Genomic DNA, 13,921 nt, shown 5'->3' with positions numbered 1-13,921 from the left:
CGTTGGCAGCAGGCCCGGGCCACGGGAGTCCACGTGGGCCTCCTCAGGGTGGCGTCGACGTGGCCCCGGCCTCTATCAAGCCTGTCCCTGGAGAAGGCTCTGAGGCAGCGATTCCCGGAGGCCAAAGCCTGGGCCAGGAGGGACACCGGCAGGCGGTCCTGGGCCTGCCTCTCCGCCTCCTGCAGGGCCGTGGGGGTCTGTGGGTGACAGGCTGGTGGGATCGGGGCGGGGGATCTAGAGTGGGCTCCTCAGCCTGACGAGGAGGGGGTGGCCGGGGACCAGGCTGGGTCCCGAAGATCCTCTGGAGGCCACGAGCGCCAGGCAGCCGTGTCACTGTCTCTCTCGGGCAGTTTAGGGCCCCAGCCCACTCCATGCCTTGGCCTCTCCCTGAGCAAGACATCACTTCACTGGCCCCCTCCTTGCATGGAGGAAACTGAGGCCCGGGTCACTGTTAATTAGTGGCTGCGGTTCCATTACGACACTGCCTCCTACACGGGCGTAGAGGATGCGGTGATCCGGGCGGGCGTGCACGGGCCCAGCGTGTCTCAGTGTGAATGCCCCTCCCTCGAGGACCCTGGGCCAGCGTGCCTCCTGGTGTGGTGTCCTTGAAAACAGGAGGGCCTGCATACACGGGCCCTGCGTCCACAGGCCTTGCGCCCACAGGGCCTGCGTCCACTGGGCCCTGAGTCCACGGGGCCTGAGTCCACGGGGCCTGAGTCCACGGGCCCTGCATCCACGGGGCCTGCGTCTACGGGGCCTGAGTCCACGGGCCCTGTGTCTATGGGCCCTACGTCCACGGGGCCTGCGTCCACGGGCCCTGCATCTATGGGGCCTGCATCCACAGGGTCTGTGTCCACGGGGCCTGTGTCCATGGGCCCTGCATCTATGGGGCCTGCATCCACGGGGCTTGTGTCCATGGGCCCTGTGTCCACGGGCCCTGCATCCACGGGGCCTGCATCCACGGGGTCTGTGTCCACGGGGCCTGCGTCCATGGGGCCTGCGTCCATGGGCCCTGCGTCTATGGGGCCTGCATCCACGGGGCTTGTGTCCATGGGCCCTGCATCCACGGGGCCTGCATCCACGGGGCCTGCGTCCACGGGGCCTGCATCCACGGGGCCTGCATCCACGGGGCTTGTGTCCACGGGGCCTGAGTCCACGGGGCCTGCGTCCACTGGGCCCTGTGTCCACGGGGCCTGAGTCCACAGGGCCTGAGTCCACGGGCCCTGCATCCACGGGGCCTGCGTCTACGGGGCCTGAGTCCACGGGCCCTGTGTCTATGGGCCCTGCGTCCACGGGCCCTGCGTCCATGGGGCCTGCATCCACAGGGTCTGTGTCCACGGGGCCTGCGTCCATGGGGCCTGCGTCCATGGGCCCTGCATCTATGGGTCCTGCATCCATGGGGCCTGCGTCCATGGGCCCTGCATCCACGGGGCCTGTGTCCACTGGACCTGTATCCATGTATCCTGCATCCATGGGCCCTGCGTCCACAGGGCCTGTGTCTATGGGGCTGAGTCTACGGGCCCTGCGTCTATGGGGCCTGCATCCACGGGGCCTGCATCCATGGGGCCTACGTCCACGGGCCCTACGTGCACGGGCCTTGCGTCCACGGGGCCTGCATCCACGGGGCCTGTATCCATGGGCCCTGCATCCACTGGGCCTGCATCCACGGGCCCTGCGTCCACAGGGCCTGCATCCACTGGGCCCTGAGTCCACGGGCCCTGCATCCACGGGGCCTGCGTCTACGGGGCCTGAGTCCACGGGCCCTGTGTCTATGGGCCCTGCGTCCACGGGGCCTGCATCCACGGGGCCTGTGTCCATGGGCCCTGCGTCCACGGGGCCTGCATCCACAGGGTCTGTGTCCACGGGGCCTGCGTCCATGGGGCCTGCGTCCACGGGGCCTGCGTCCACGGGGCCTGCATCCACAGGGTCTGTGTCCACAGGGCCTGCGTCCATGGGGCCTGCGTCCATGGGCCCTGCATCTATGGGGCCTGCATCCACGGGGCCTGTGTCCATGGGCCCTGCATCCACGGGGCCTGCATCCACGGGGCCTGCGTCCACGGGGCCTGCATCCACGGGGCCTGCATCCACGGGGCCTGCGTCCATGGGCCCTGCATCCACGGGGCCTGTGTCCACTGGACCTGTATCCATGTATCCTGCGTCCATGGGCCCTGTGTCCACAGGGCCTGTGTCTATGGGGCTGAGTCCACGGGCCCTGCATCTATGGGGCCTGCATCCACGGGGCCTGCATCCATGGGGCCTACATCCACGGGCCCTGCGTCCACGGGGCTTGCGTCCACGGGGCCTGTATCCATGGGCCCTGCATCCACTGGGCCTGCGTCCACGGGGCCTGCATCCACAGGGTCTGTGTCCACGGGGCCTGCGTCCATGGGGCCTGCGTCCACGGGGCCTGTGTCCACGGGCCCTGTGTCCACGGGGCCTGCATCCACAGGGTCTGTGTCCACAGGGCCTGCGTCCATGGGGCCTGCGTCCATGGGCCCTGCATCTATGGGGCCTGCATCCACGGGGCCTGTGTCCATGGGCCCTGCGTCCACGGGGCCTGCATCCACGGGGCCTGCGTCCACGGGGCCTGCATCCACGGGGCCTGCATCCACGGGGCCTGCGTCCATGGGCCCTGCATCCACGGGGCCTGTGTCCACTGGACCTGTATCCATGTATCCTGCGTCCATGGGCCCTGTGTCCACAGGGCCTGTGTCTATGGGGCTGAGTCCACGGGCCCTGCGTCTATGGGGCCTGCATCCACGGGGCCTGCATCCATGGGGCCTACATCCACGGGCCCTGCGTCCACGGGGCTTGCGTCCACGGGGCCTGTATCCATGGGCCCTGCATCCACTGGGCCTGCGTCCACGGGGCCTGCATCCACGGGGCCTGTATCCATGGGCCCTGCATCCACTGGGCCTGCGTCCACGGGCCCTGCGTCCACAGGGCCTGCGTCCACGGGGACTGTATCCACAGTGCCTGCGTCCACTGGGCCTGCATCTATGGGGCCTGTGTCCACAGGGCTGGCCTCTCCAAGGAGCCCCTGCTGTGGACTCTCTGCCCTTTCAGACACAGTGGGAGGTAGTGGCCCCACTTGTCCCAGCAGAGGAGCCTGTGGGGGGACAGTTGAGGGTCTCCGGGCTCCCTGGGAGTGTGTGTGTCACCGCAAGAGGTTGCGTGGCAGCCTCTCATCCCCCTCGATGAAGCGGCCACCGGGGTCTGGCTGCAGTTCTGAATCATGGCCCCTTCCCACCAGGTGCAGGGGCAGCTGGGGCCCCCCCTTCCTGGAGGCCCGCTTGTTTCAGGCCCTTCCAAGGGCGCCTGGAGGGGAGGGGGCGTCTGCCAGGAGCTTGGCTGACGGCCAAGTTGGGCCAGACCCTTCCAGATTCAGCGGGGCCCACGTGGCCACCCGAGAGCAGACGTGGGCTCGAGGGCTGCTGGCAGCTTGCCCAGGGCGGGCACCTCGCAGCCTGAGGGGGAGGGAGAGCGGGCAGGTGAGTACTCGTGGGGCGGGGGCGGCCGCCAGCCGCTCGGCAGGATTCTTCACGAAATGAGACGGTTTCAGATGAAAACCTGTCTGGCCCAGGCAGAGGCCCGGGGGCGTGGGGGGACCGAACCACGGCGGGGGAGGCATCGCAGGAGCTATCCGAGCCCCGAGCCGTGAGCCCCGCACCGTCCGGATGGCCCATCATCCGTATCGGCTGGGTCCAGAGGAGGGAGGCCATCCACAGGCAACAGGACAGAAAACAAGCCCTTGCCTCTGCTTCCTGGCTCAGCAAACACAGATTCCAGAGTCCAGGGCTTTGAGAGGTCAGTGAGGGGACAGGAGCACTGCAGCCGGGTCCTCAGGGATGGGGCTGCATAGTGCAGGGGCCCCTGTGCCGTGGAATCCCCTCCCCACCCAGCTGGAGACGCCTCGGCCCCTCCCCGGGGACTCTGACGTCAGGACTGTACGCGTATCGTCTCCGGGGCTGTGCACTGATGCAACCCTACTCTCCTCACTGATGACCTACGTGGTGTATTGCCTTTCCTTTCCTCCTTGGCTCATGGCCTCACTCCCCTACCAGTGTCGGTGGGGTCACCTCCCAAAGTGCTCTGAAAGTTTTATTTTTTTTATTTTGAGAGAGAGGGAGAGAGAGAGAGCGCATGAGCAGGGGAGGGTCTGAGAGAGAGAATCCCAAGCAGGCTCAACTCTGTCAGCACAGAGCCTGACGTGGGGCTCGAACTCACGGACTGTGAGATCATGACCTGAGCCGAAATCAAGGGACAGACACTTAACCACCTGGGCACCCGGGTGCCCCACAAAGTGCTTTGGCCACGGACTCATCTCAGGGGCTCCTCGCGTGGGGCCCAGACTCACACTCCTTCCCTGCGCCTGCACGGAGCCCCACACTGTGTGCTCGAACCGGGTGGCCTGGGGAAGTTCCGTCCTGCTGATGGCGCAGGGACCGGGTGGGGATCTCACGGGGCAGGCCTCACAACAGACGCGCACTGCCTGGAGTTGTTCAGAAAACCGGGCTCCCGCGGCCCAGGGACGCCGGAGTCAGAGGGGTGAAGGGAAAGTGCCGGCCGAGCTCTGCGGTGGCCGTGCTCACGAGGCCACGCGTCCTCTTGGTCTCCAAAGGCATGAGGCCCCCGGTGGGCCTCCCGTGGGCCTCCCCAGGCCCAGAGAGCCCCCCTGCAGAGGGCCACGAGGGGGCCAGGGTGCCCGCAGAGAACAGACTCCCTGTTGGCCACTCGCATGAGGACTACGAACCCAAACCGGGTCCCTCACACTCTGCCTGGACCGGCCTCATGTTTTCTCAGTGCTCCCAGGTGGTGAGTACTGGCCCGCCTCCCCAGGCCCCCACGGCGCCCGCGTTGCCTGTCGGTTTGCAGCCGGGTGGGCGGGGAGTCCGGGGCGGCCTGGGGGGACGGTGTCGGGGCCGGTCCAGGGGAAGGGGCGCGTAGCAGTGAAACCGGTCACGGAAACGTCAGAAACGAGATCCGCCCTCCAAGATGGTCTCGCGGGCAGACGGTTTTTCTCCTCTATCACCTGGACTGGTTCCCGACTTGGGGCTTCGCAGTCGGCACCGCTGACCAGCCTGGGTGGCCGCCGTGGGTGTCTCGTGCCCTACGGAGTGCTGAGCACACCGGCCTCTGCCCTCTAAGGCCAGCAGCCCCCTCGTCCCACCCCGCCCAAGTCTGGGCAACCAAAACTGTCCGCAGAGGGCGTCACGACCTGGGCGTAAGAACCACTGGGCGGAGACCTCCAGCCCCCCAGGAACCTCGGCCGGGCGCAGGGCTGCCGGGACTCCACACTCTGTCCGTCTCCCCCATTCTCTCTACCCCCGTGTCTCCTTCAGTTCACGATGGGACGGCGGGCACTGGGAGACGTCCCCTCCTCAGCCCGCGGAAGGGACCGCGGTGGGCCACGGCCAGCCTGCCCGTGAGGCCCGGGGAGGATAAGCCGCTCCTGTGTCTTGGCATGTTTGCCTGGACAGACTTCCCGAAGGCCTGGTCTCCTCCCGGCGTGCGTCCCTCCCAGGAGCCGGGCGTGGCCGGAAGAGGCCTGAGAGGAGACTGCCCTCCTGAGGGGTCTCCCCTGGGCACCTCGGTGTTGGTGTGTCCCCGATTAGAGATGAGAACGATGCTTTTTATAATATCGCTAAAATATCGGTGTGTGCAAGAGTGCCGCAGAGACACGGAGGGCAGGATCAAAATAGAATGTCTAGACAAACTCCTACTGTCTGACCTTTTCTGTATTTCATAATCCGCCCAACCTCGCCAAGCTCACTGGTGAGTAAGCAGCGATTCACGCGGCACCCTGTCACCAGGGCCTGACGAGGTCCAGGTCACTGTTATAAATTTCAGTCTGGCTGCTGCGGCGACGCGCGGCTGCCGTCACCGTCAGGGCTCCTGTGTGGTTTCTGAGCTGCGATGCGTGTCTGGATCGTCAAGCACTGATCTCAAGTGTGTGAAGTGCAAAAGCCACAGGGCTGCCGACAAACAGAGCTCACTTTCAGCCAGCGGGCCCCCAGAGTCTGCACGGGAGGGGAAGGCGGGTCGGCCCCGGGCTCTCCTGGAAGGCGCTGGGAGGGGCCCCGGCGGCTGGCGCTGCTGCTGGGAGGCCGGGGCCCCGAGCACGGCCAGCCGCGTACACGGTCCTCGGAGAGGCCACCCGGTGCAGATGGCTGGCTGGCAGGGGGACGTCCTTTGTGGTGCGAACGTTTGGCTTTGCACAGCAGGGGACTGATTCTCCCCCCAAACCTGGTGCCGGAGCGTCAGCATCGGGCTGGGGCAGGGGCCCCTCGGCCCTGCCGAGTCGGGGGTGACCACCGGCTGTGGCAGTTCCCAGGATGGCCGGGGCCGAAGCCGGCGGAAGGCCTGGGCGTTCCCGTGAGGGGTGGCCCGCACTGTGAGCCCTGCCCCCGCCCAGGCTCCCCTCAGGCTGTGGGCTCTGGGGCCGGTGGCCGCCGTCCAGAGCCACTTGCGGTGGTCAGGCCGGGGGCAGGCGGGCGCTGGCACCCCTCGGGGGGGCCCGGGGGTGCTGCCTCACCTCCTGCGGGCACAGCGCCCCTGGGAGTTGCATGGCCCCAATGTCCCAAGCGCCTAGGTGGGGGGCCTGCTCTACTGAGAAGGGAGGGGTGTGGCGGACACGGCTGCCGGGGCTGCGGCCGAAGTTCACGGACCCCACGCTGGGAGGCACCCCCGGTACGGCAGCTTCACCGTGAGTGGAGCTGGGTCAGCGGGAGGCTGGCGTGTGGGGGCCCAGCCTGCGGCCAGCGGCACCGACGGCCGTGCAAACCCACCCTCTCTGGTGGCTTCACAGGAACCTCGTGAAGAGCAAACCTGCTCCTGGAACCTACCTGTGCCTCAGTTTCCTCCTCTGCAACAGAAGAATCCGAGCCCGCCCAGGGTCTGGAGTTGTCTTTAAAGGAGCGGTGACGGCCGTCAGAGCCCCACCGGGTATGTGGTGAGCCCTCTGCGACGTCCTTGGATCGTTGAGGCCGCTGAGGCCGCCCCGCTCAGTGAAGCCTCCACGGGGGCTGATGTTGCCCAGCCCGAATTCCCCCCAGAGCTCTGCACCGTGACCCGGGCTTTGCGAGCCTGTGCTCAGAGCTGCCGGGAGCCCCTCTTACGAGGCTGGCTCTCGTCGGGACGAACAACCACCGCAGCCTGTCAGTCACGTTTGCCTTGAAATCTCGGCTTCCTAACGTGCCTTTCGAGGCCTGCCCGAGGCCCAGGGCACTGTGCCAACTCCGTGCCCTCAGCAGGTGCATTTAGCTGCCGCTCTGAGGGTCTGTTTCCACCTCGATGCCAGGGGCTACAGTTCCACTGCGGCTTTAGAACACGCCCTGTGCAACCTCCCGATTTCAGAACTTGCTACAGAGTATAGTCACCCAACCGTGTGGCCCTAGCCCCAAGGAGCCCCACAGCCCAGACAACAGAGAGCCTGGACACAAGTCCCTACGCGTGCGGTCCCGCCGTTCCCGACGAGAGGACCACGACCCCGTGCGGGTGGAGAAGCGCCTCCTCCGCGGGCGGCTCTGGGAAAACCGCACGTCCACGTGCAGAAGAACGAGGTGGGACCCCTGCCTCACGCCACACACAAGTCAGCTCAACATGGATCACAGACCTAAAACCACGAAAGTCTCAGAAGAAAACGTAGGACAAAAGCCGCGTGACATTGGATTTGGCAGATTTCATGGATGTGACACCAAAAGCAAAGGCAACAAGGGCGCCTGGGTGGCTCAGTCGATTGAGCGCGCGGCTTCGGCTCAGGTCATGATCTCACGGTCCATGAGTTCGAGCCCCGCGTCAGGTTCTGTGCTTGGAGCCTGGACCCTGCCTCGGATTCTGTGTCTCCCTCTCTGCCCCACCCCTGCTTGCACTTTGTCTCTCTCTCTCTCTCTCTCTCTCAAAAGTAGTAAAATAAGGGGCGCCTGGGTGGCTCAGTCGGTTGAGCGGCCGACTTTGGCTCAGGTCATGATCTCACGGTCTGTGAATTCGAGCCCCGCGTCGGGCTCTGTGCTGACAGCTCAGAGCCTGGAGCCTGTTTCAGATTCTGTGTCTCCCTCTCTCTGACCCTCCCCTGTTCATGCTCTGTCTCTCCCTGTCTCAAAAATAAATAAAACGTTAAAAAAAAAGTAAAAAAAAAAAAAAGAGTAAAATAAAGATTAAAAAAAAAAAAAAAAGACCCAGCCCTCCTGAAGAGGGGCCAGAGTGAGGTTCTAGATGCCACAGAGGGGGATCTGAGACGTGTCCTCCAGGTTGCGTGGCCACAGCTCACCTTCGAGCCTCCCAGGCTCACCCTTTCTGCGAGCCCTGAGGTCCGGATCCTTTAGCGCTGGAGACCCCGACCATGGCGGCGACGCCCCTGTCACATACAGCACATGGTGGTCACCGTGCGCTAGACCTGAAAGTCCCCTCACCCACGACAGGCACTCTGGCAAGCGTAGCAACAAGCGGCTCCCCTGGCCTGGGCTCCCGAGGCCTTCTGTCCCTGGTGACCCCGCAGGCTGAGGTCGTCGCTGGAAGACAGGCAAGGCAAGGGTAGGGGGCCCAGCCAGAAGCCTCGGAACTGGCTTCCCGGTGATCTCTGTTTTCTGAGGACTTTTTAGTCCCAACCTTCACTGTTGGTGTGCCCTCCCCCCACAGTGGGTGCGGCTGCCACCCCGGCTTCCTCTGCCCAGCCTCCCCACTTTGGGGGCCGAGTCCTGGCAGTCCTGCCCCCCACCCCGGGCTCTGTGGCACCGCTCACACCGGCTTTGGCCCCACGCCTCCCTGGGACCCAGGGGCCCGCAGCAGCCCACCGCACACCTAGGTATTGTCCCGGCCAGCGCAGTCCCATGGCCCTGCAACCCCCAGACAGAGGGTCCTGGCCCTGCCCGGTCTCAAGTCTCCTGGGGCATCTCCATGCTTCGGTGACTCCTCGCTGACCGTCCCTCCCTCCCTGCACCGGCTCCACTTTTCCAGAGCCTTCTGTGTCCACCTCCCATTGTGTAGACCTCTCCACTTACGCTTGTCTGACCTACGAGAGCCTATGGGCTTTGAGCTAAAATATTCCTTCTCAAGGAGATCTGTTCTGACCCCACTATAGGTTCCTGACAAACCCAGAGTATCTCCATGACAAGATCTGGCCATGGATCATGTCTCACCGATGCTTGTCTTCTGGGGCCCTGAGCTCTGGGGACACGTCCTAGGGGCCTTGGGATCTGGGGACATGTGTCTTCTTCTGCCCGAGGGACAGGCCAGAGTGTAATGGCTCCTCAGGGGACAAGGCAGGGGCAGCTATTCTGGCAGGAACGAGCCATCCACAGAGGGACCCCCATCGATGTTGGCTTCCTCCCCTCCCACCTAAAATCACCTCCCGAATAAAGCGGTTGTGTCCAGGTCCTTGGGGCCCCGCTGAGCCCACAGGGGCCCCGTTCCAGTCTCCCGAGGACGGGGACATGGGGGCGGGCCCATGTGGCTGCGGTGCTGTGACACCGCATGCCCAGGACAGTCTCGTCCAACAGAAGCACCCAGACCGGACAGAGCCCAAGAGAACAGCAAATCCACAGAAGTGTCTGGAAGGTTTGCAGCCGGGCTCGCTGGAAGCATCATTAAATGCTGAAGGAGAGGGGACATGGACAGATGGCCTTGCTCCCTAACGGGGAGCAGCGCTCCCTTTGGTTATCGCTGGAGCCCCAGGAGCCGGCCACCGCTTCGTGCTCCAGCACACACGGCCGTCTGTCCTCCGGCAGGGCTGGGCTCCCTCCGGGCGGCTCTGAGACCGCTGGGCCACGCTGCTGTCCTGACTCCTCCGCTGGGTGTGTCCACAGAGGTGGTGTTTCCTCACCAGTGGTGTGTGTCAGTGACCCGATCTGGACGGGTCCCCCGCTGGCTCCCAGGACAGTGAGGCACCACTCGTGGGCAGCTGGGTACCAGGATTTAACCGTCCAAACGGCGAGGAGGTGGACCCCCGCCACCAGGCAACGCGGGTGCCCTGGAGGGAGGCTTTGGTGGGAGGGGACCGCGTGTGTGGGACGCCTCAGCCTGGGCCGGGTCTCGCTGGTCTTCACGTGGCCCCAGCTCCCACGGAAGCCCCCACGTGCATGTGGACTGATGAGGTGGGTGGGCCTGGGCCTGGGCCTGGTCCCGCCCAGCAGGGCCCTCCCAACCCGTCTCCTCGTCTGTGAGTGTGGGGCCGCCGTGGCGCCTCCCCGCGGGGCGGTGGGAACAGGGGCAGGACCACCCAGACTCAACGCTGGGCCCTCCGGTCCGGGAGAGCCGGGGTCTGGCTGCCCTTGGGCACCGGGGCTCTCCCGGTCCCCAGGGCCTCCGACTAGCAGCCGGGGTGAGGCCCCCTGGGCCGTGTCGAGTGGACGGGGTCTCGCAGACCTGATGCTCTAGGGGGGACGTGCTACAGGGCTGACCTTGCAGGGAAAGTGTGGTGAGCAGGGGACTGGGTATCTCAGGTTGGACTGAGCCACCAGAAAGGTATGACCACGTCCTGATCCCCAGGACCTGTGGACGGGACCTGGGCTGGAAATAGGGTCTCTGCAGATGTTCGGGCCAAGATGAGGCCATTAGGGTGGGCTCCAACCCCTTATGACTGTGTCCCTCTAAGAAGAGAGGAATTCGAGGAACAGACACATGGGGAGGCCAGCTGGAGACTGAGGCACAGACGGACGGGACACGGCCAGGAGGCCAGGGCAGCTGGAAGAGGCCAGAAGGGCCCCCTTAGAGCCTCTGGGGGGAGCCTGGCCCGGGGACACCCCGGTCTTGGACTTGTGACCTGCCAAGCTGTGACAGAATACACGTCTGTTGTTTCGAGCCACCCGCTCCATGATAGCCTGTCATTGCCGCCCGCGGACGCTCACCCAACAGTTCGACAGGAAAACGTGGCTCCGGGGCACCCTGGGACTAGTCCGAGCCCCACACGGCGGCAGCCCCGTGGCCCCTCCGCCATCGTCTCCAGAAAGAAAGGCTCGAGAATGGATTCCTCATCCGATGTCCCTTTTCAAGGGAAAGTTATTGTTCGCTTTTTCTCTGGGCTCTGTTGTTCCAGGCTCCTCCAGCGACAGGAAAGGATCTGCCGTAAGTAGTGGCAGATCGGGCACTTGGCTGAGATTTTACGAGCCTTGACTACTGAGGGGCCACGCGGCCGGGAAGCTGAGGCAGGAGCTTAATTCATCCCGTTACCCTTATTGTTCCCGATCACGTCTTGTATGAAGAACATTTGCTGCAGAAAAGGGTGGAGGCAAAAATTCTGGACCCTGGGAGGAGTCAGCACCCTCCGCTCCCAGGGCTGTGCCAGGGAGGGTGGGAACGAGGGGTCCTGAAGCGAACACTGGGCTCTGAGGGCACAGGCGGGAGGGGTGGGACAGGGCCTGCAGGGAGCAGCGGACGGTGTGGGCGATGGCGCGTGCACACGAGTGCGGCGGAAGGTGTGGGTGCTGGTGCCTGCACACGTGTGTGGCAGAAGGTGTGGGTGCTCACGTGAACACAAGTGCAGCGGAAGGTGTGGGTGCTGGTACGTGCACACAAATACAGCGGAAGTTGTGGGGGCTGGCGTGTGCACACGTGTGCAGCGGAAGGTGTGGGTGCTCGTGTGTGCACACGTGTGTGGCGGAAGGTGTGGGTGCTAGCGTGTGTACACAAATATAGAGGAAGGTGTGGGTGCTCGCGTGAACACACAAGTGCAGTGGAAGGTGTGGGTGCTCGTGTGTGCACACGTGTGCGGCGGAAGGTGTGGGTGCTCGTGTGTGCACACGTGTGCAGCGGAAGGTGTGGGTGCTCGTGTGTGCACACGTGTGCAGCAGAAGGTGTGGGTGCTCGTGTGCGCACACGTGTGCGGCAGAAGGTGTGGGTGCTTGTGTGTGCACACGTGTGCAGCGGAAGGTGTGGGTGCTCGTGTGTGCACACGTGTGTGGTGGAAGGTGTGGGTGCTAGCGTGTGTACACAAATATAGAGGAAGGTGTGGGTGCTCGCGTGAACACACAAGTGCAGTGGAAGGTGTGGGTGCTCGTGTGTGCACACGTGTGCGGCGGAAGGTGTGGGTGCTCGTGTGCGCACACGTGTGCGGCGGAAGGTGTGGGTGCTCGTGTGTGCACACGTGTGCGGCGGAAGGTGTGGGTGCTCGTGTGTGCACACGTGTGTGGCGGAAGGTGTGGGTGCTAGCGTGTGTACACAAATATAGAGGAAGGTGTGGGTGCTCGCGTGAACACACAAGTGCAGTGGAAGGCGTGGGTGCTCGTGTGTGCACACGTGTGCGGCAGAAGGTGTGGGTGCTCGTGTGTGCACACGTGTGCGGCGGAAGGTGTGGGTGCTCGTGTGTGCACACGTGTGTGGCAGAAGGCGTGGGTGCAGAAGGCGTGGGTGCTCGTGTGTGCACACGAATACAGCGGAAGGTGTGGGTGCTCGTGTGAACACATGTGTGTGGCAGAAGGTGTGGGTGCTAGCGTGTGCACACGTGTGCGGCAGAAGGTGTGGGTGCTCGTGTGTGTGCACGTGTGCGGCAGAAGGTGTGGGTGCTCGTGTGTGTGCACACGTGTGCGGCAGAAGGCGTGGGTGCTCGTGTGTGCACACGTGTGCGGCAGAAGGCGTGGGTGCTCGTGTGTGCACACGTGTGCGGCAGAAGGCGTGGGTGCTCGTGTGTGCACACGTGTGCGGCAGAAGGCGTGGGTGCTCGTGTGTGCACACGTGTGCGGCAGAAGGCGTGGATGCTCGTGTGTGCACACGTGTGCGGCAGAAGGCGTGGGTGCTCGTGTGTGCACACGTGTGTGGCAGAAGGCGTGGGTGCTCGTGTGTGCACACGAATACAGCGGAAGGTGTGGGTGCTTGTGTGAACACGTGTGTGGCAGAAGGTGTGGGTGCTAGCGTGTGCACACGTGTGTGGCAGAAGGTGTGGGTGCTCGTGTGTGTGTACATGTGTGTGGCAGAAGGTGTGGGTGCTCGTGTGTGCACACGTGTGTGGCAGAAGGTGTGGGTGCTCGTGTGTGTGCACATGTGTGTGGCAGAAGGTGTGGGTGCTAGCGTGTGCACACGTGTGTGGCAGAAGGCGTGGGTGCTCGTGTGTGCACACGAATACAGCGGAAAGTGTGGGTGCTCGTGTGAACACGTGTGTGGCAGAAGGTGTGGGTGCTCGTGTGTGTGCACACGTGTGTGGCAGAAGGTGTGGGTGCTCGTGTGTGTGCACATGTGTGTGGCAGAAGGTGTGGGTGCTAGCGTGTGCACACAAATACAGAGGAAGGTGTGGGTGCTAGCGTGTGTACACAAATATAGAGGAAGGTATGGGTGCTCGCGTGAACACACAAGTGCAGTGGAAGGTGTGGGTGCTCGTGTCTGCACACGTGTGTGGCAGGTGTGGGTGCTCATGTGTGCACACGTGTGTGGCAGAAGGTGTGGGTGCTCGTGTGTGCACACGTGTGTGGCAGGTGTGGGTGCTCATGTGTGCACACCTGTGCGGCAGAAGGCGTGGGTGCTCGTGTGTGCACACGTGTGCGGCAGAAGGCGTGGGTGCTCGTGTGTGCACACGTGTGCGGCAGAAGGCGTGGGTGCTCGTGTGTGCACACGAATACAGCGGAAGGTGTGGGTGCTCGCGTGAACACACGAGTGCGGCGGAAGGTGTGGGTGCTGGCGCGTGCACACGTGTGCCGTGTTCTGGTGTCAGCCCGTGTCTGCGGCTGCTGCCTCCTTCCCTTCCGAGAAACCCGCGAGCGAGCGCAGACCCTTGTGGGAGGCTCCCTTCTGCTTCTGCAACAGCCCGCGTGTCGTGGGTGCTGTGTTGACGGGCGTGCTTGGATTTGGAAAGATGTGTGCCCGAATCGAACAGGAAGTTCTCTGAGGGAGAGCTACTTGGTTCCAAAACCTCCTTGCTACTCAGGGCTCAGGCCTCGGTGCTGGGCTTTGTCCTGCCCACAGCGGGCTGGGTGGCCGGGTGGCTCCCAGGAAGAGG

General features: G+C 64.3%; 1 protein-coding gene across 1 annotated transcript; it reads left to right on the top strand.

The window, feature by feature from the left end:
- Positions 1-554: 554 nt before the first annotated feature.
- LOC122232405 (spidroin-2-like) lies at positions 555-8,907 on the top strand. The gene is given in 11 exon segments (XM_042961579.1): positions 555-686; positions 688-1,173; positions 1,175-1,458; positions 1,491-1,698; positions 1,700-2,140; positions 2,203-2,649; positions 2,727-2,963; positions 3,383-3,491; positions 4,661-4,815; positions 7,357-7,562; positions 8,775-8,907. Coding segments are annotated over 11 exon segments (2,838 nt in total).
- The last annotated feature ends 5,014 nt before the right edge of the window (positions 8,908-13,921 follow it).

Source organism: Panthera tigris, chromosome D3 (genome assembly GCF_018350195.1).
Source record: "Panthera tigris isolate Pti1 chromosome D3, P.tigris_Pti1_mat1.1, whole genome shotgun sequence".
NCBI classification, from domain to species: domain Eukaryota; kingdom Metazoa; phylum Chordata; class Mammalia; order Carnivora; family Felidae; genus Panthera; species Panthera tigris.
This window is presented reverse-complemented; position numbering and strand designations above follow the sequence as displayed.